General features: G+C 42.2%; 1 protein-coding gene across 1 annotated transcript in view; it reads right to left on the bottom strand.

Annotated features, from left to right (window-relative positions):
* The window catches only part of TRHDE (thyrotropin releasing hormone degrading enzyme), a 219476-nt gene extending 199119 nt beyond the window's left edge, over positions 1-20357 (bottom strand). The window contains exons 1-2 of the mRNA XM_009566220.2: positions 19426-20357; positions 13478-13751 (exon numbers count right to left, since the gene is read on the bottom strand). Coding sequence (XP_009564515.2) covers positions 13478-13751; positions 19426-20222 — 1071 coding nt within the window. The 5' untranslated portion in view covers positions 20223-20357. The remainder of the gene's footprint in view (positions 1-13477; positions 13752-19425) is intronic.
* Between the last annotated feature and the right edge of the window lie 2585 nt (positions 20358-22942).

Below are 22942 nucleotides of genomic sequence, written 5' to 3'. Positions count from 1 at the left end.
CAGGTCAGTGTTCAGCAGATATTGAATATGCAAACACAATGTTACAACTGATTAAGGAAAGAATAAAACCCAAAACATTATTATGCCACAGAACAAACTCAAGCATATAAACTTTGAGCACTGCAGGCAGTTGTGGCACCACCCCTCTCTTTCACTCAGAATTTCAAAGCAGCCACTGTACAACTTAAAAGGCAAAGAGAAAGGTGATAAGAATAAGAAGAGATGGGAAGTGAATCCCATACAAGGAGAGATTAAGTAGTTTTGAGTTCTTAAAAAGGACAGCTAAACCAGCTGCAAAATCAAAACTGGTACACGAGAAGCAAAGGAAGAACAATCAGTCATGGATAGTCACAGCAAAAGAGAGCAGCCAAAGAAAATGTGGAATAAATGCATTTAAGTAAACGAGGCACATAAGTAAAATACAGATCTCATTGCCATCAATTCTCAGAGAGAACAAAGAGCAACAGCTTCCAACACGGATAATATACATTCACAGAGAGCAGGCCCTTTGGCATCTATTAAACCAGTGGCCCCTGTATAACTCCAGACTGAGGTCACGGATAGCTGGAATCTAGGAGTAATACTTTCCACTAGTTGTCATTTCTAAACTGGTCTCCATATAAGACATGGTAAAATACTTCCTTACAACAAGTTGGAGGTTAGAGGGGTGGGTTAAGAGACTAAAAAAAGTATATTTCAGTGTTATCTAAGACATGACTTGAAGGCCAGCTCTGGCTGTGTGTCCCTCACACACTGCCTCTTCCTAGTGGATAATACAGAGGGTTTTTCTCCAGCTATAGTGACCAACACAGAAAGACTCCAGGAAATAACTGATAATGGGTTCTTAATAATCAGGGAGGTAAGGTACAGACAGAGAATGGTAATGACATCTCACCCCTCTGAAGGGTCTCACTTGTAATTCACACATACCCAGCACTCGGCATTAGCTTCCTCCTCTGAGTAATAACGAGCACTGTTTGGATGTTAAGACTGACACCTCCACAAGTCAGAGCAGCAAAATACTATCATAGACAGTTTCATATTGTTCTTACTCCACAGTTATGATGGCATTTTACTATAAAGGACAGTCACAACTTCCCTCCTCCTACAAAGTTACATCCATGGACTATCCACACCTTGCATGAGATGGTTTATTCAAAAGGTTACGAAACTTTTTCATTATTTCTCTTTAGATAATTGCAGTGATCAGGATGACTGTTTAGCCACAGATCACTAGAACTGACAGGAATGTTACAACAAAAGCGTGCAGGCAAGGGTGTGGGAGAACAACTCTGTTCAGTAGAAGCTCTCACCAACGCTGCATTACACACAACACTAAACTGCAACCTATGGGTCAGCAACATTATTTGAACTTGGTCTGCTGAATGAAAATCACAGAAGTCCTTAGATCTGGAAGACAGTAAGTCTGAAGTGACTTGATGACACAAAGCAGCCACTGAAGAAGAAAAGGACATAAAAATCTATGGTTAAGGGTTAGTAAGCATGGGGGAGCTTTATTGTAACTACCACAGCACTCCAACTTCATGAGATCATCCCAGCAAATGTAAATCTCCTTTGCATTTCAGAGCAAGCACCTTTCAGAGCAGATAGACTATATAGGGAAATCAGTATTATTCTTTTCTGGACTTTCTCACGCAGGTACTGCAAGCTATCTGTGTACTGGTGAGTTCAATTAGGAAACAGACCATATAATTAAAAGCATTTAAATACTTTAAATGCTGCTAAAGCACAGATATGCGTACAAAACAGTACTCAGTATATTTCTTCTTAGCCATCAGACCCTGAATAATGGAAATATGAAACCAGGCAACTCTACAGTACCAGCTGCACTATGATTCACTGATCTCTTTTATCCTCACAATACTTCATGGTAGTGTAATCACTCCTAGTCATGTGTGACTCATCAAAGTATTTTGTAGTAAAGACAAATATTATAATATGCCCTATTGTGACCATGCAAATTACGAATCTTCATTTCCCTATCCAAATTATGCTTTCGCTGAACTTTTTCCGCTGCTCAAGCAGCTCTCACATACAAGCTAGTTAAGCATTTCAAAGTTGCTTCACAGCAAGGAGTCCCAAGCTTTTTTTGGCCTTCTTCATCCCCTTTCATTTTCTCAAGCTTCTTCATGCTTTCTACACCACAGTTTCAAAAGTGTTCGCACTAAGTTCCTAACTCTAAGACACCGCTATATCTCCTCTGTATGCCCCACCTTTCTTGCGTTCAGAAGTTATGTAACTTATAGAATATTTCCTTCTCAAAGCAACACTGAGTAACCAGTCCTCTGTGGATCATCACAACCCAAGCAATACAAAGACTTATGGAAAAGTTTTGAACTTTCTTTTTCTATACTAAGATATCATACTCCCAATGAAGTCATCTTTCTGATGTCTTGGGGTCTATTAACTTTAATATACTCATTGGTGTCCCTGTCCATAAGAGACGTATTTTTTCAAGTAGCAAACTTAATAGGGTCAATTCTATTTCTTAACGCTCTGCATAATAAAACTTTTTCAAAAGTGATCATCAGGATCAATGGGTGACTGCAACATAATTTTAGGATTGCTTATATTAACTGCCTACATTTCCAGATCAGATCAAATAGGCCTGGCTCAAAAATAAATATTAAACAGCTGCAAGCAAACTAAAGCATAGCCTTGTGGATTTTTTTAAAAGCAAACACATAATGGAAACATCACTCCACATTTCATGGGTAAAACAGCATATCATAATAAAGCATACCAAGAATCACAGCCCCATGAAGAATCCTAACTAGATCTCAAACTGAGGAAGATCTCGGGTTCCAGAAGAAATCCCTGCTATGTACTCCTTCAAAAGAAACAAAGATAACAGAGAAGAAATAACATACATTCTTTTACTAAGAACTAGAATAGCAGGAGTTTATAAATTCAAGCACAAAGGCAAACATACACTTCATATGCACCACAGATGCATACTCTCTAAGCAAATAGATATACAAATATTTGCATGAATACAACTTGAACACAGGATGATAGGAGGCTTCAAACAAGGGCAGAACACTACTACTACCTTTGCTCGTGCTTAACACAGAAAGGAGATACAGTAAAAGTGCTGTGATCTGAAATATATCAGATATTCTCCGCAATCACTCTGCTCTCTTACTCTAGAACTGCATATTTAACGCATTTTAAACATATGGAGTTTCTAAAGAGAAAAAAAAAAAGTTAATGAAGAGAAGAAAAACAAAGCATCACTCCCCTTCCATCATCTGAATGCAGTTAGCAGAACTTCAGTAAGATAAGGAGAACTAATCCTTCAGTTTGGGGAAATAAATAATTACGTCTTCTTTGACACAGCAATACCCAAAATATAAGTATTCCTTTTATGAATGCATATGCATTTACAAATATGGATTTAAATGAAGCAGTATATGTTATATATATGTGTGTGTATATATATATATAAAACTGACGTTCCCACATACACAGTTGGCCATCTATCTGAATTCTCAAGTGAGACAAAACACTACCAAACTTTCTCACCAGGTATGAATCAGTCTCTCTTTTTTACCATGGTATCTGAAGGGTAACAATGAAGTTACCTCAAAACATTATCAATTTTTAAACATATAGGAGCACTTTTCAGTAAATCAAAACACAGCATGATGTACTGTTATTCAACCATCGACTGCGACTTAATAAGCCAGAGGACTGAAGAACTACAAGGTACACATATGTGGTATGCGAATAATTCAATAGGTATACTTCTTTGTTTGACTTTAATCAATAGGAGTCCACTTGTTTCTTCCGCCTCCACCTTTTACTCCCTTCTTCTGTCTTCTACCTTTTATTCCCTTTTTCTTTTATCTTTATTAACTAAGGTACTGCTTGCTGTCCTGAGGATACAAACTCTTAATTAAGGTTCCAAGCTGCTGTGACTACCGAACTATTCAGTGGTCTCAGGAAAGAGAGGGTGAGAGGGAAGAAAGTCTGGGTACCCTTAGGTGTACCCCGAGTGAATGCTAATAACCAGCTTTCGCTTCTTATTTCCCCCTCACTGTAGCCATTTTAAATAAATAATTAGTCTTTTCATTCTGTCCTACACTGCCATGCAGCTCCACTGCATTCTGTGAAACAAAACACATTGCTAACTATTCTTCAGGATAATCCAACGTGGGATAACTTTTTTAATACACATTCACCCTTCAAAGAGAAACATAATCTTCTTTCAAACTATGCTGTTCCAAATAAGAAGATAACAGGCTCAGTTCTCATTTCTAGCTGTTCTTGGTACGTCTCAACAGCACAGAGCAGCCAGAAAGCTGCCAGACAGCAACAGAGGAGCATCTCCTAGGGGTACTCTTCAGCGGAAATGGGCCAATGCATCTGGTTCTTTGCCACCTGTCCCCACCCCATTGCATGAGAGCGGTGCCAGGGGATGGGGCTGTGTGCAGGGCTCAAGCAGCTGGGCAACCACAGTAGCTGCTAGGAGATAGAATAAACTCAATAATGAAACCACCATCCACAAGGTGGTCAAGAGTCACTCTGGCTATTCCAACAGCTGCAGAGGTCTCCCTTGGAGAACAGCAGGGAATCACAGAATCACAGAATCACAGAATCACAGAATCACCAGGTTGGAAAGGACCCACTGGATCATCGAGTCTAACCATTCCTAAGACTCCCTAAACCATGTCCCTAAGCACTTCATCCACCCGTTCCTTAAATACCTCCAGGGAAGGTGACTCGACCACCTCCCTGGGCAGCCTGTTCCAGTGCCCAATGACTCTTTCTGTGAAGAATTTTTTTCTGATATCCAACCTGAACCTCCCCTGGCGGAGCTTCAAGTGAAGACGGTCTGTGCCAGGCTGGACCCTGGAAAAGCACATTTATGCTATGAAGCTGTGCCATCTGATAAAAAAAAACTTCTGAAGAAGTACCTGCAGTGTGAAAGCACACCACTGAAAGAATGGAAGAGTGTTGTTAACCCTATGGACATCTTCGTAGAAAAAGAAACAGACAAGGTCTTCTAATAGTACAAACTGGGGTAACCACAAACCATAGAGCCTTTCCTCTATTCTAGCCAGCAAAAAAATGTGGGAAAAGGCAAAAATAAGACGGCACTTGTGCGGGTTTTCCAATACAAAAAAAACAAAAAAACAAAAAAACATCAGGTAAAGGCAAGCCTAAAAGGTGAATGTTACAGACATCTGACTGTCAGAAAAGCAGGGCTTAGTCTGACAACAGTTATGAATCTCTGACATGAGTAGTTACCTTCCCAGCACTGGCCATAAAAACAGGAACAAATAGGCTAAATTTCTTGTTTCTGCATGAAAAATATGACTAAAACTTACCTAAACCCTGGAGGGGATTCTGGTCTATAAATAAATAAAATTACACATCATTCTCCTCCCTCACGAACACTGTATCTGTCATTCAACTGGGTGTCAACTAAGCCGCCTGCCTCAGTAATCCATTTTCACAGCACAGAGTGCAGTTACTATGGTAGGTGTACTGGATAATACAGGTTTGACTGACAGATGTTCAGGCTGGTGCAGGAACGTGTTCACCTTTACGCTGTCCTGAGGTGAGATACCTCCTACAGATAATTTGGCACTTCATTTTTGCTTTTATAGCAAGAGCATGACTCTTATGGAAACATGTTAATAGATTCCTGCTACTTCCTTGGATGTCAGAAAGCAGAATTCATGTTGATGCCAAGGACAGAGACCTTAACGAATAAGTTAATGAAGTCAAATATGACAGCAGAACATAAGAGGCACAAGGAGACATGAAAGAACGCAGTACAGAAAGCAGACCACAACTCCACTGTTCAGCTTTACTATGAGTTACATTGTAACAGTACGTACTACTAAGCATATACTCCTTAGTACATGAAAGGACAAGGAGGTGAAGTCTTTCCTCCATCTCCCTCCTTCCCCTGCTTGTAAAGTGAGAAATGGAAGGAACTTCACACAACTCTCCTCTGAGCAAATGGTAGAGAATGAGTGGAAAGTACCTAGTCTCAAACTTTTCTTTCTTTTCACTAGTCAGAAGAGACCCCAGATAAAATAATGCTCCTGAAGGCATGGAATTGCACTCAAGACCCTGGCCTGAGGCTTTTCAGAACTGCAAGCACAGGTGCTGCCTCTCTCTCTGCACACTGTTACTGCAAGCAAGCCACAAGCCTGCAAATTAGCCATAAATAAACAATTTACTTTTTTGACAAAGTCTTCCTGCTACTACATAGAAAGTTCTGTACACCACTGCCACCAGATACTTAGAGATGATCTTCCTAAGAAAAATCAAAGCAAAACATTGTTCCCAAACTCAACTCATTTAACTCATTAATATTATTTACAGAGTGCAGCTCAGAGGTTATGTTGATAAAATATATACAACATTTAAATACTGCAGGTACTACAAGTGCTGACAGAGTGCATTTTTTAAAGGAGTAAGCACAATACATGTAGTGTTTTCCTAGTGCATTCGACTTGCAAATTCAACCAGAAATCAATAACAGTGGATTGCAAGTTTGCAATTTATTTTTTTAACAGATTCCCTGGTGTATTCAGTTTAGCATGGATGCTGATCACATAGGTTTTTGTTTGTTTGTAGCATATTTTGTAGCTATAGTATTTAAAAATTAATAAACTAAAAGTCATTTTCAATATACAAACCTGAAACAGAATAAGTAAACAAATATTGATGCAGTGAATCTGAAAAAGCTACCATTTCTTTGGATTACTAACGTAGCATATTACTGTTTCCCACTTACCTAAAAATATTCACAACAATAAGCACAAAACCGGGTAAAAGGGACTTGCAGAAATAGCCTTTCTGTTCTAACTACAGAGAAAATTTCATACAACCCAAAGAAAACGCAAACACACCTATTCACATTCATACGTGTGCATGCTTTTCTAGCTCAATGTAACTGCATATCTACCTTTGTAACATGCATTCTACTTTTAGTTGTTTGATTAAAGCTATTTTGGGGAAGGCGACCGTGAAACATTTGCAATAAAGACCAAAAAATGAACAAGTGTCACCATATCACTATCAGAGCAGCATTCCAGGGTATATAAAGATTAAACATTACAAGTCAGCATCACACCAGGCTTCAGAAATATGCCCAGTGCTTCCCACATCAGCTGCAATCTGTTTATCAGAAATACATGTGGCCTCCCAGTGGTAAGTGGTGGGCTAACAAAAGTTCTCAGGTATAGGTGGCCTTATAAAGTAGAGCTCATACGGCTTGCAAAGGAAGGAAACCTAATTTTAATTGAGGACTAATTCTACTTTTGATAGCTAAATCATTCTGCTGTAACCAATTTGCTCACCCACAAAGAATTATCTGGTGTATAATTGCTTCAATACTGATTAATAAATAATAACTGATGGAGAGGCTTTGCTGGCAGTTAATAATGAGCAGCTTAAGAGAGGGCCTAAGGCAGAGCCTCAGGCCTTTAACCTAGGTAGTCATTAACTGACAGAAAATGCCTGGTCTTGAGGTCATTATTGCTATTATGTAAAAATATTAATATATTTTTCAAATGCAGAATAATTTTCTAAAAGCTACAGGCTGAACTGCACAATAAGGGCAGAGTTATTTTAGAGAGAGAACTGATGTTATTGGGTTTTTTTCTGGCAACTAACAAGTGACAGAACCCATTGGGGAAAAAGTTATCCTGAGCAGTTGTTCAACGTGATTTTTTTTTCTTTAGACTTTTAATGAAAGTCAGCTCTTCTGTCTCCTCAGATGGATCACCACACTGCAGATGAGGGAATGCCCAGCCCAGCTCTCCAGCATCTCATGGAATGCCAGAAGCACTAAACCACCTCCAGTCATCTTGTCTTAAGGACAAGTATAAAACTGCGCTCTCATAGGGCTAGACTTAAACTAACATGAGCTGTCAGACATGCACTGATTCTGACCTAAGTCTGCTTATGTGCCTCTGTTCATTAGCCCTTCCTGAGCAAAAAAAAAAAAAAAAAAAAAAATCATTTGTGGAGATTTGAGTGGCTATTACCATTAGATCCCTTTTTTGAGACCGCTCTGTCTTTTGTGTGTGATGCTGAGCCAAACTCAATGAGCCTTCCAAATACATGACTAAGAGAATTCAGTGCTGGGACAGTTATGCAGCCTCTCTGCAAGCCAGAGAGCACTACGGAAACAGTAATTATCTTATTTTCCTTTAGAAACATTACTCAGCTCCTCCTCCTTGGACAGGACAAGATTGAACCGTACTGTAAAGTATAGAAATAAGATCATTACTAACCAGGAGCCCGTGATCACTTGTTACATCTTAGATAAAGTAATAACAAAACAACAGCAGTGCAATGAAGGTTGGCCTTATTGTAGAATGACTCAAGATCTTTCTTAGCCTCAAGGTCTTTTTCTGTATCATGACAAATTACTCAGCACTGATGACTCTACAGTAATCTTTAATATAACTGAAACCAAGATAATCTTTAATATAACTGAAACCCACAGAGGTCTCTTCAAAATGTAATGCAAATGGATTCAGTCAGTCAGTGGAAGCCCTACTCTGAGCAGCTGACCAGTATGTGGTCAGGGCCACATGCTACCAGTCCTGCAACATGTGGAAGAGGAGTAGCAAAAGTGAAACCATGTAAAATTCTTGCTTCAGCATTGCCTTCCATCAGCATTCCTCCTCCCACTCTCCACCACCCAGTCAGATAGCCACTTCCTTTCACTGCCGCTCACTCCCATCTGCTCTGTCGCTGCCTGCACTTGCTCTTCTAAAGTCTGCACCCACAAATCCTTCTGACTCCACTCCTTTCCATGCACTTTTTTTGCTTTTTAGCAGATACTCCCCTGAGAAAAGCAAAACACTTTAAAGCTGCCAGCTGACACTTTATTTCCATACCTATCTCCACACCAATCCACAAGAAAAGAGAAGATCAGTTTCCCTGAAACATCTCCTTCCAGCAATGCATTCATCTTTACTGATACATCCTGCTTTCTCCCCGAGTACTAACTGCTTCCACTAACTGAAAATGGAAAGAATTAGCAGGGGAAAAAAAGAAGGAATTAAAATAACTTATGAGACTGTGAGAAAGCATACAGGATATAGTTAGTTTCCATGTCCACCTGACAAAGGAATGAGAAATAGAGTGTTTTGAGAATATAACAGTAGGAAAAGAATTTTGAGAATATAATAGTAGGAAAAGGCTTGGTGGATTGAAAGCACAGATAAAGGCAATGAAGGAAAGAGTGAAAGAGATGATGTGACAGACATTACAATCCAGCCAGCAATATTTTGCTTTTAAGGATTACTGACAAAAAACATACATAAGTATGATTAGGAAACACAACGTATCACTAGAGGCAATCAAGCATATGTAGGTAAGTGGAGTTTTCTGTATTATTGTACTGTGCAAAGATGACAGCACACAGATCCCATGAATTTCACCAACTACAGCTGGCACAACTACTAGAGCCATACAATGATCAGCTAAGCCTGCTCAGAGGGCATCCCTCCTTCATCAATACACCAGTACCTCTAGCAGGATCCTCCTAGGACTACACTGCTCCCTAGTTCGCAGCAGCACAGATGACTGCACCACAGTCCTTTCCACAGGACTCAAGCCCCTGCCCAAAGGCAAAGGCAGTTGCAGTGATTCCCTGTAATCCTAGATGAATCTGAACAACATATTCAATATCTGTAATGCATTTAAAAAGTCAACTCTGCTTTTAAATTACTTGCTCTGAAGGGATACTGACCAGACCCAGACTAAAGAGTTATGCTAATGATTTACATTCACTGAGCTGTGCTCCTAAAAAAAGCACAGCTTGCCTTAATTCCCCTTTCCAAATTAATTTTAGTGTATGAAATATAGAACATATTTGTGTCTGCAAGAATTACACAGGATATATCAAAATTACTATTTTGACTGGCTAACTAAGCTTTCCAATACTCAGTTTCTGCTTATAACTTGATTTGTATCAAGTTAGGTTAAAACTGATTTTGAGGTCCATGTCATTCTTTGTGAAAACTTGAGCAGATAACAGCCACTTTCAAGGAACAAATCTGCTTTTAATCTTACTGTTGCTTCAGTTCCTCAGGAAGTTTATCTAACCTTGACCATAGCACTTTAGTAAGAGAGATATGAGATTTTAATCACTAGTTTGCCATCAGAATGTGAAAGGACAGCCGTCCCCTCCCCAAATGTTTTGTGAACCAAAACCAGGTTCATCAAAGTGCCAAAACAGAAGTGAAAATACATGATCTCTTTTAGATGTCTACTAGCTATCTACAAAGTAAATACAATATACATTGCATTAATTGAAGAAAGATTCCCCAATGCAAGAAATGATCTATCAAGATGCTTCAAGAGAGGTTTGGTTAATTTTCCTGAACATTCATTCATTTCTAGAGGCAAACTGATTTTGATTATACATTTACATTCATGGCCAAGGATATGGGAGCAACTAAATTGAAGTGGAAAAGTGGTTTCAGGGGAAAGCAAGATGTTTAGAATTGTGTATGCCAGGATTCAGTCATTTCAAATTTCCCCAGTAGGGTCCATGAACTCCTGGTACTGCAATACAAAAGACTGAAAAGATGGATTACCTCAGCAATTCAGCCCTGAAATGAAGTGTTTGCCATGAGTTCATACTTTAAAAGACACTTTTTCAACAAAACTGAACAACAACTAAAGATGATCAGATCACAAATAGACTGAAAAATAGCATGATGTATTTTACCAATAACTCTGTGTAAACTATTTTGGTATTCCTGGGCATTAATATACCTCTGTGATAGGGGCATTATAAAAAACCAAGAGCTAAAACTCTAGACCAATCAAACAATTTCATCTTAATCTATGTAAGCATTTGGTCTTCAAGTCTTCGCTGAGACTACCCACTGATCTGCATAATTGTCGGCAAAGTTCTGTATAGTAGTACAGTTACGTCAGGGAAGTATATATACGTATATTCTGCGTGTGCTGAACCAACAGACACAAGCATAACTGTCATGCTCTAGCAGCCACAAGTTCCTAACAAATTACTACTTGGATTTTCTCTTTTAATTCCTTTTAAAACTAAGGTCTTGAGAATAGCAGAAAGTTATCAGTTATTGTCTATAAGACAAGAGTATGTCCCTGCCTACAGGATATCAAACCTGCTCAAGCAGCTAAAGCCTACAGTATAGGAGCTGTGAATAACACTACAAGGAAATTAGATTCTCCTCGAGATAAAGAGGAAGTAGTTGGCCGTATCTTTCAAACTGATGGTCCTGAGGTTCACACCGGATGCATTTGCTTAGACTGATGTTGGAATCTACCACTGTAGCTTTTTCTTAGATGAGCCTAGAATATTTGGAACTGAGATAATAGGGTAGTATTATGCAGGAAAACCTTGCAAGTGTTACACTGTATCAGAGCACAAGGAACACAAAACCCACCTGCTAAAGTAAATACCTAAAACTTCCATCTTATTAAGACTAAAGGAGAATCTCAAGTATCCAGTGTCCAACACTGAAAAATACCACACCGGTGTTAGTTTAAGACTAAATCCTTCAGCAGGTGGGCTACATTACAATGAAAATCAGCAGCTCCTACCTGGATAGAAGTCTATTCCAGGACTGGTTGATAGGGAGTAAGAAATAGCCTAATATCTCAACCTTTTCTACTAGATCAGTGAACACTCCTCTGACTATTACAACAGCCAGAGGCAACCAGTTACCAAGAGCGATCCCTCTTGTCCAAATAATTAATCTGCTGGTAGCAACACAAAGAACCAGGCATCCACCTCTCCCTCCTTACTTCTTTGCCCTGGTACTTGTGAGAGCCTTTCCTAAATTAACTCAACTCGCTGAACTGACAAGAGAAACAACTGAGGGGGAAGGGGTGACGAGAACAAACAAACGAACAAAAAAGCCCAACACCAAACCTCAAAGGCTTTCAGCCACTGCAGGCAACCACTAGGACTGCAAGCATGGCCTCAGTAGTCCCCACATCCTTATGCTCATAGGATGAAGCACTTCAGAGAACCACTTCTTAGCCACGCTTCCTTATCCTCTTTCACAGGGCCAGAGGGGAGCATCACAGTCTGCTGGCCAAGGTATGAAAGGGCTGGAGAAGAGTGAAAGGTCCCCCAGGGTTCTACCCAGCATGTCTCAATGACAGAAAACAAGACTTATTTCCTGATCACTTCAGTACAGCCTCAACGAGGGATGGCAAAGCAGAGGACTGTCCTGGGTCCACTCTCCCTCATCTACAACACGGAACGGAATCTGTACTAGGGCTATGACAATCACACAAAAAGCTGAATTAGGGAACTGATTTGGTTGACAACTCAACACATTTTCATTTAATTTTTTCAGGTCTGTTTTCAGACAGATCATACAGCTGCGCAGAGCTGAGGGCTGGCACAAGAAAGGCAAAGAAAACCTTTGACTCAGAGAAGGTGGGATGAGCTCCCTTCAGAGCAGCTTAAAGCTTAGGCCAGATAAAAGTGGGCATGGAGGTGTTTCCTGACCTTATGAGCTACAGAAGAGAGGCCTGCAGACTCTCCTTGTGCCCCCAGGCTACAGCACAGTTATAGAGCATTTGCAGAAGTATAAGGTAAACACTCCCTTTGCTCAGCTACACAGCTTAAATTGCTGCCTAGCTCACTGCTTCCCAAACTAGCCTTGTTTTGTTATCTGCAGTAACTAAGAAGGAAGTGTTTTTCTGTAAGTTCACCTGAAAAATCAAGATGACAGCATTGTGAAATATTCTATTAAGCTGACAGCATTTTTCATGTATGTTTTGGCTTGTTATACAGTTCTGAGCTTGATGTTTGTAAACAAAACCAAAACTGACATAAATAAAGGATTTTCTCCTTTTTTTTTTTTTTTTAAAGGCATAACTCCTGGAATTGTGCCATATTTGGAAACAACAGCTCCAGAAAGTTATTGCTTCCATCAACCTGGACCTCAATAGGAAGCTGATAGGTTGTAGAGTCCAGCTCCTGTGTAAGATTTAAGACAGGAATTGCTTATCAGCCACCTGAGTCAGCACACCACACACCAAGGGATATGTCAGTACTGAAAGGGGGAGACTGGAAACCTTGCCGGTATTACTTTTTTTTAATAAATAGTCTCACAAACACTGGCACTGAAAAAGCTACAGGAGAAAAAAAAAAAAAAAAAAAACAACCAACAAGAGAAAATTTCCCAAGAAAACCCAAGCGAAGTGAAATGGCATATTAAAAGCTGAGAATGTCACCAGGCAACCACACCTACTAAGCTAACCAGTTAGAAAAAGTAGCAGACAAACCAAAAATGTTAGACAAACCTTCAGGAAAAAACCCAAACAATACACACTGGTGTTAAAGAAACTGTCAAATTTTAGGAATGCAAATCACAAAAATAGTTTAAGTATTTGCTGTTATGATCCCTTATAAAAAGTGAGGGTTTTCAAAACAGCAAAATGTATTTGATACAACATTAGAAATACTTACAATTACTCCACTCCTGGTGACAGTTTCCCGGTATGTAAAATTGCATATTGCCCAAGCTAAGTAATACGTGGACATGAGAGGGGTCTGTGAAAAGTGATCTGTAACCCATCCATCTTCCTCAAAAACAGAAGTTTCAACTGGCATGTTGGACAAAGATAAGTAAGTTGCTTGATGCCTGATGCTGATCTTGAAAGTGGCCTTGTAGATGGGCTCATCAAAGCAAGGAAAGGCTTTTCTAGCGTGAGTAGGAGAAAATTGCGTAACACCAAGAAACCTGCAAAAGAAGCAAACAAAAAAACAAACCCATTAATAACTGTGCGCAGCAATTGATCCATGCACATACCAAATAAAACACTGCTTGACTAGCGTGGTTTACAGAGGAGAAGGGCAGGGACAAACTGTATGAAGTATACAATGTTTGAACACCGCCTTATCACTTTCTTACTACCTGTACTACAACGCATAAAGTAATGGTCTACAAATTTCTTACAAATTTGCAGACACTACACTGGTTTTAAATAAATAATCACTTGCCTCATACCAAACTTCAGGTTCTAGTAGAAGTTTTGCTCATCAATACATGAAAAGAAGTTAGTCAATATTGGTTATACTATGTAAAACAAGTACACAGAGTTCAAATTGAGATTTAACAGCCTTCAGGGAGTTCATTCTGCACTGAGACATCAACAAGGCACTTTGCCTTTCTTTAGACACAAGAGCTTATGGTCACATCATGTACTCAAGAGGGTCACTACTTTCCACTGCTGATCTGGAATCACCAACACAAGAATATAGAACAGGTCCAGAGGAGGACCTGAAGATGATTAGAGGGCTGGAGCACCTCTGCTATGAGGACAGGCTGAGAGTTGGGATTGTTGAGCCTAGAGAAGGCTCCAGGGCGACCCTCAGGTAGGCCTTTCAGAACCTGAAGGGAGCCTACAAGAAAGCAGAGGAAAGACTTTTTACAAGAGCATGTGGTGACAGGATGAGGAGGAATGCCTTTAAATTGGAAGGGAGAAGATTTAGATTAGATATTAGGAAGAAATTCTTCATAATCACGATAGTGAGACACTGGAACAGGCTGTTCAGGGAAGTTGTAGTTGTCCCCATCCCTGGAGGTGTTCAAGGCCAGGTTGGATGGGGCCTTGGGCAGCCTGGTCTAGTGGAAGGTGTCCCTGCCCATGGCAGGGGGGTTGGAACTGGATGATCTTCAAGGTCCCTTCAAATCCAACCATTCTATGATTTCTGTGATTACTTCTGTACCGATTACATGCAGGTCTGAGACATGCTACTGCACAGCATAACTGTGACTATGCAAGTCCAAAAGAAACATTGTGTGAGCTTTGCAGAATTACAAATACGACCACATGATTAAATGAGCAGAGAGCAGTTCACCATTCTTCTAATCGTGCTTTTCTTTTCTGGTATTTTATAGAGAACAAGTTGACATTTTCATTTAACATTAAATTATGAAAAGCTCTCTGAAGGAGGACAATATGTTTATTATATCACTGTATAGAATGGAAAGGCTTCGGTTTGACAATAAAATCTATACCTGTTTTCTTTGCAATTAAAGACTTTTTAATCCAGATAGAGAACACGAACTTTTCTGGGTAGATACTTAGACTTACACATTCGGAGAAAACCCATGTGCAATGATCTCTATGCAGAAACAAGAAGCTACACCTTAAAGGCTGCATTAGGAGGTGTGGTAAGAATATTTACTGGAGGCATGCAGGATGAGAAAATCATGATGAGCCAACTACATTACTGTAAAGGCAGGCTTTCTGCATGGTATTGATTCACGTTTCACTGTCCAAAGTTTCATCAGTGGAAAAATAACCATTTTAGAAACCAGATAAACATTTATCAGAATTTTAGAGGTTGATTAATCACCTGTTATTCCTCTAGGGGAAGAGGATGGGTGAGCAGATTTGATATAATGAAAATTCTGGCACCTATTATTAATCAGTGTACAAACATTATTCTGCAATATGATACTCTTTAATGCCAAGGGAGAAAAAAAAAGTAGGTAACCCATAAGGAAAATAAAGTATTTATTTAACTTCTTCAAAAATGTCTTGCATTTTATACATATTTTGGAGCACTATTCTATTTAAAATAAAAAGAAATAGACTTCTTGAAATGTAACATGTTTTTATTTTGCTATAGTGTATCCACACCTCATAGAACTAGATATGTTTTTTGGTGACATTATCACCTCTTTCAAAAAAGTCTAGTGCGCTTACCATTGGTCTTTCACCTAAATTAAGAAGCCTTATTTGGCTAGTAATTATTGAAAAAAATAATCATACTGCATTTTTCCTGTCTCACTATAAAACATGGGATTACTAAAACCATATTTCTGCATAAGGTTGCCAAACATAAAGTAAAAAGTTGATGCCAGGTATTCTAGTGTTAATCCATAAAAAATCCATGTTATCAGTTGATTTGTACTAGTGCAACAAAGCCAAATCAGCCAATTAAATTAAGCAAAGCAACTTAATTTATATGCAAAGTATTTCAAGTGGACCTGATTCTGCATTCTAGGTACACTCTAAACAGCTACAGACATCAACAGAAGCGTCAAGTGAGCATGGAAAACTGTACTGGCCTGTTATTAATACGGCAAGAGTGATGAACTTTCCCCTGCAATTAACAATTTTAATGAGCTCAGGCACACATATAAATGCATACTTAGGGAATAGTGCATATATTCTGGCATGCTCTAAATAAGGAAGTGAGTTTTTTCCCCACTTCTTGGAGACACTATCAGTAGTCTTCTAATACTTGTATGTCTTTGGCCATTGAAAAAATCCCCTCATCAGACTAACAGAAAAACTCTGCATCTTCTCTACTCCTACAGACAGATAGATACACTCACGTACACATAACTAGGCAAACCCTGGGCAGTCAATTTTTTGTACTAAAAATACATCAACTACCAATAACAGTGATACTTACAACATGTGCATTACTATCAAGCATCGATTTGCTTCTTGTGCCATAAAGCAAAACAAACAAGAGTTAAAAACTACTTCCCAAAGACTAAAACCTTACACTTGTTTAAAAAAAAAAAATCAAAAAACAAAACAAAGAAATATAGCATTGTCTATGTTGATCTCTTTTCCTCTGTGTTAGGAGGTAAAATCAAGCATAACTACTATAACATGCCAAAAGTGAAGAGAAGGCTGAGGATTTCATCCACCTCTCTACACAACTCTCTGGGCACTGACACTTTTATCTCCAATTCTCCAAAATATCCCCATAAAAAGTTGTACTTCTGGAAATGACAGCCTTGCAGCCTGCCTTCTCAGCATACCCACGGCAGTAATTTGCAGGTGCTTTAATTCCATCTCATCTATTAAAGGAAGACATGTGTTTCCTCAACAACCTATCTATTTTGACATCTTAGTTATTATAAGATGGAAGAATATGTCTGTTTGTTTTGTCTGCATGATGTAAGAAAGTTTTTTTTTCCTTTTCATTTATGCCACAGTTTGATGTTCATTTAAATTATGCGTGCATATTCTTACAGTGGCTCTGTATTAAATGTCTGTTGATTACTGCCAGTAAATTCTGGCACATACTGCCAAGTAAATTTGTAGCATATCACTTTCATTTCACATTTCAATTAAAGCAGCGAAAGTTTCTGTGCAAAAATAAATACTTTCATGCGCCTACCAACATTTCAGACTGATTTATGACTTTCACCTGTGAAGACCACAGAAAATGAACTAACTTTATGAAAAAAAATTACAAAGTGAAGGCATTGCTATGTTTCTGAAGTCTCACAGTTAGCCAGTTATTCACTCCTCATGTACCAGAAAAGTGAAAAATGATGGTTTAGACCCTTTTATAGCAACTGCTACTCCAACGATGTTGCTGTATTTTAATCAAATATAAAGATGTCAAAAAGCTGAAGTCCTACTGGAACATCAAGGTCCCTCACAGCATGAGAGAACCCTGTCTATCTATCACTGTAGAAACCACGCATGTTTAAGGACTACAAATGGTTATATGTATTACATTAAAAATTGGTTATAAATCAAAATGTAAATTGCTATACTGCAAGAGCACGCTCTGAACGAAGAAAAATGTGTATTATTTACTTTATACTACAGTGAGTCGTTAAGCCTGTGACAGTTGAAAAGGAAAAATGGTACTTCTTTTAAACATCTGAAACTATAGAACCTGATTACAGTTTTAAAAACATCATCTTACTGAAAGAGACATAAATGAGCTGGCATAAAGAAGAAATGCCACTGACTTCAATATAACAATGCCACCTCACACAAGGTAAGGATCTCGCCGAATATGACTATATTCAAGTGCATTAAAACAAAGCAACTTGCATCTGAAGTTCCACAAAGTGTACTGGGAAACACATTTTACCATCGCCTTTCACTCTATGTCTTAAACTAGCCTGATGATTCAAAAAGTGAATAGGCTTTTTTTTTATTGTTCCTTTTTTTAATTCATAACTGGGGAATCAGTATTTACATGGAATAGGTAACTTTGGAGAAACGTTGCTGGAACACCTAGCTGACAGTTCAATTATTCCTATACAAAGTCTAAATGCACAAGAATAATAACTGCTTAAATACTTCCTTGGTTTCCTGAAGTGAATTATAACCCCTGCTGTCAACACTACTTTGTCTTCTGATTTGCCCATTTCCATACAGGTTTGCACAAACTCCCTATTACCCCAGTCATTCACTCCTCAGTGACAAAAAGCATTTTATCTGTATATCTTCCTACATCCATGCTTTTCCAAATTTCCGTTTCATTTCACTGTGATGACACATCACACAAACTTAATCCCAGTCCTGCTTGCAGGTCTAACATTAGGCTGTTTAAAAGTGCCAGCAATCACAGAAACAAAAACATGTTTTAATAGGAGGGCTGTTGATTTAATTGATTCGGTGAGCTCCCTTTTTCTGACCAACTTGCTTTTTCTTCGCTCAGTTCTTCTAACTATAAACTTTTACCTGCGTAGTACAAAGCAGTAAGATTTGGGAAGAGAAAATCTGTCATGGTACGGACGGTTCAAAAAAAGAAAAAACTAATCCTAAAATGATAAGACAACGCCAGTACTATCAAGAAGCCCACCCCATCCTTCTTTTCTACTACAAAGCCTGAGTGTGGTTAGAAAACTACTTTAAAAAGAGAGCCTGTGTAGCTCCCCGAGCTGGGGCCTCCACAGTGACCCTTCCTACCGTAACAAGGACTCTGACGGGGACTCAAGGGTGCAATAACAGGAATAAATACAGAACACAGATCGAATCTCGTTCCGCACGAAGACAGCGACAATTGACCGTGTTTGCCCTGTCACTGCCTGTAAAGCTGCAGCGATTCAGTTGCAGCAGGTGGCGTAAAACGCATCCACGCTAAGCGAAACCGCATCCCAGCACCTTTTTCTTCAAATAACGAAATAAAAAGCAGAACAGCAGAGAACTTCGGCTCCTCGACACGCGAGGCTCCGTCACACGGGGACGCAGGGCAGCCGGACACAGCACTGCTTATTAAACACACCCGGCGTTTCCCTTCGGGGATTGCCCCGCCAGGGACGGAGCGGGCGCTGCGTTTCGCTCCTTACCACCCCCCGCTCCCTCAGCATGCCGGGATGCCCGCAGCCTCACCGGGGCGCTCCGCTCCCCCCGCTCGCCCCCAGCCCTGCCCGAACGAAGCGCCCCGCTCGCTCCCGCGCACCCCCCTCTCCCGCGGCTGCCGGGGCGGAGCGGGGACGGGCTGCGGAGAGCCCCGGCAGCCCCGCCTCCCCAGCCCCGGGAGCGGGCGGAGGGGGTCCCCGACCGGCCGGGTGTCCCCGTAGCATCACCCGCCCTGCGGCCCGCGGGGTCCTAGCGCCGCCCGGCCCGAAGTTCGGTGCGGGCTGCCGCGGGGTGGCAACTTCTGCCCGAGTTGGAGCCGAGCGGCCGCTCCGCTACCTTCTCTCTCCGTGGAGGACGTAGGAGCTGCGGAAGAAGCCCAGCAGCTCGTTCTCGATGAGGGCGTTGTAGATGATCTTGAGGTTGTAACTTCTCTGCACCTCCAGGCTGCGGTTGAGGACGACGACGAACACCTGGGTTTGCGGGTAGAGGAAGGAGCGGGCGACCTGCACGCCGCCGGCCAGCTTGTCCTCGGCCACGCGCACCGCCTCGATGTGCATGCGGTGGGCGTGCAGCACGACGTAGCGGCTGGCGTTGAGCACCTCCAGCTGCACGTTCACCTCCCCGCTGAAGGTGAAGTTCTCCATGAAGACGCTCAGCATCAGGTTGTAGTGCAGCGGCCGCAGGTGCCCGGGCAGCCGCGGCCGGGCCCAGGGCGGCAGCTCCCGCCGCCGCTGCCACTCCTCCTCCTCCTCCTCCTCTCCCTCCTCCTCTTCCTCGGCCGGTACCGCCGCCTCCTCCCCGTGCTCCGGGCGGCCGGGGGGCTGCCCCGCTCCGGGCGGCTGCCGGGCGGCCCCCGGCAGGCTCCCGTTCCCGCCGTCGGCGGCGGCGGTGCCGCACTCCTCGAAGCGGACGCTGAGCAGCACGGCCACCATGGTCACGGCCAGCAGCGCCAGGATGGAGACGGCGAAGACCAGCACCAGGCGTTTGTGCACGGCGATGTGCCGCTCCGTGGTGCGGGGTCTCGGCCCCGCCGGCTCGGCCCAGGGGCGGCTGCCGTTCCGCAGGGCGGCCTCCTCCTCGATCATCATGGGGGTGACGGGCGGCCGCTTCTCCCGCTTCTCCTCCAAAGCCATCACGGCAGCGCCGCCCCCGCCTCCCGCGGGGCCGCCGCCCCCCGAGGGGGCCCCGAAGGCATGGGAGGCTTCGAGGCGGCGGCGGGGCGCTCGGCCGGGGTGGGGACGCGCACACACACACGCCGCTGCGCCGCCTCTCACTTCCCGACGAGCCGCATCCCCGGCTGCCGGCAGCCCCGCCGGGGAGCGGCTCCGGCCGAACGGGACGGGGCGCTCCCCGGGCAAGTTGCGCGGCTTCTTCTGCGGGGCGCTTCAGCACATGCCGCGGAGCGCAGCCCGGCGCCCAGGGGCAGAGCTCCGCCGCCCCGCCAGCGCCGCCGCCCGCAGCGAGCTCTCCGAGACGCCGGGGTCGGGCTCCGTGCGCCGCCCCGGCAGCGCCCGAGCCATGCGGGGCTCGCCCGGCACCGGACAGCGGCGCCGAGCCCGTCCTCCTCCTCCTCCTCGCGGCTCCGAAGAGTGACTCCGCGCGGTTCTTCTCTTATTTTGCCTTTTCTGCCTCCTGCAGGTACAGAGCGCTCTCCCGGCTGGCTCGGCTATATATAGGCACCGGGGAGAGGCGAGGGATGGGATGCGAAGGGGGGAGAGGCGGGCAAGCCCCGCCGCCCCTCGGCTTCGGCGGCTGCTGCCGCGGTGACGGCGGCGCCCCGGGGGAGCGGGCGGGGGGACGAGGGGGGCTTCTCCCCGGGCTGTCACACGGGCTGGCCCCGGGGGGGGGGTGTTGCGGAGGCGGCGGGGGAAAGCCCGGCTGGAAAGCAGCACGACTTGCCGGGATTATACGCGTGAGTGTGGTCTGCACGTAAATATTGAACGCCCGTACTGTGTCATGTTTATATAGACTTAATAAAGAGCCGCCGACTACGCGTTTGGACGACAGTAACGCTGTCATACAAACGTGGGGATGGAGCCCAAAAGAAGAAAGGATAAATACTCCCTAGTTAAATCGATAAGGTTAATACGCGGAGAAAAATCACTCCATAAGTGTTGGATGGGACTTTGAGAAATCGCCCTGCCATTACCTCGTGGCATTCTCAGTCCCTCTCGCCCTCCCTCTTCTCTCTTAGCGGGATTTAAAGATGCGTTAAACGCTGCCCGGAGTAATACACTAACACGTGGTTTGAGTAGTCCCGGGAGTGAACCCTGATGTGGAAAAACGAATTACAGAACCTGAGTCCCTTCTTGCACCTGCACCCACCCTGCCCCCAAACTTCTGCGCGTGGGGACTTCACACAATTAATACGCACAGCGGGGATGTAGATCAATGTCTGAAAGCATCCCTGTTCTTCTTGTTTTGTTTGCATACTTCAAAAACTACCTCCGTCGATTTTCTTTTTTGAAGCTCTTCAGCTCCAATCTTGTAAGCCGTTACAGATGTGTTTATCCACAGCATTCAGTCCTGTGGAATCTATGGGAATATATGCTGTGTGTCAAGTTAAATGTGTACATAACAATTTACAGAATAAAGGCCTTTTCTTCCGTAGTGAAGAAAAAAAAATAAAGATCAAGTCCTACACTTCTTTTATAAGCAAAGCAAATCTGCAGACTTTCATGATGTGATATATTTCACTTCCCGAAGGAATGCCTGATCTCTGTTTTCACTGAATCTACTACATCTTCTAGAAATGTTATCTGACTTTGCATGCTGTTGCAGAATACAAATGATCGTTTACCGACACTCAAACCAGTTTAAATTTAAGGAATACCATTTTAAGTATAAGGAATTTATCCATTTCTTTATATATTCCTTGTATTTCCTTATATATTCCTATATAAGCATTATATATAGGTCTGCTTTCCCTGGAAGGAATTGAGCCTTTGGTTTTATCTTGCAGCTTGTGATCTTAACTATTCTAAGTGTGTTTGTATGCCCTAGGAGGACTAAGATTTTGCTCCATGACTAATGTTACCACGTATTTATTGTGGTTTTATTTGGCTGCTCACCTGTTATAAAAGGACAAAGAACAGAAACATTTTGTTATCTGAAAATAGCCTTCATTATTTGTTGACTGAAGTTTGAGGCAGAAAGGTAGAAAACTATTGCTATGTGACTTGGAAAAAAAAAGAAAAAAACAGACACTGCAAAATAACATCCAAAGCTACAAGTTTAAAATGTCAGATTCTATATGTTTCATTAAACCCTTTAAAACTGGGCACAAAAGAGGTGACTGAGTGCTTTTAAGATTTTGTATGCATCCTGTCAGTATCAGGCATTAGTAAAATAGGCGATGTTTCCCGCTATTGCTTTCTGCAGTGGTTTTTAAGTTACGTTTGTTCCCAGCAGCAGCACAGGGAGCCTGTCAGGCAAAGATGTGCCTGAAAAGAAGAAAAAAAGAATATGGTGGAATATGGTGAAACAGTTGGAGTGTCATTTATAAATATTTTTAATTTTTAACCAGAGTTTCATTAAATTCAATTGAATACTTACGAGTTTCACAGGTTAAGGTTTGTGAAGGCTCTCAGAAAAGCGGTGATTGCCAAGCAGTTGGCCTAAACACCTCTGCCACTTTTAAGGAGGAATGCACAGCTGCATGCGACAGCACAGGAGCATCATTCTGACCTTCTTGATATACAAATAACAAACAAATAACTCTCTGGGCTGAGATCTTCAAAAAACAGCTGAGGGAGCCAGTCACACAACTCAGCTTTGACAGTATTAGTCTATAAATTGAAGGGTCAGTATCGGAAAGGGTATGTAAAAGATTTAAGGTGCTTGCTATTAAGAA

This window comes from Cuculus canorus, chromosome 1 (genome assembly GCF_017976375.1).
Source record: "Cuculus canorus isolate bCucCan1 chromosome 1, bCucCan1.pri, whole genome shotgun sequence".
Taxonomy (NCBI): domain Eukaryota; kingdom Metazoa; phylum Chordata; class Aves; order Cuculiformes; family Cuculidae; genus Cuculus; species Cuculus canorus.
Note: the sequence above shows the minus strand (reverse complement) of the source record. Positions and strands in the feature narration are given on the sequence as shown.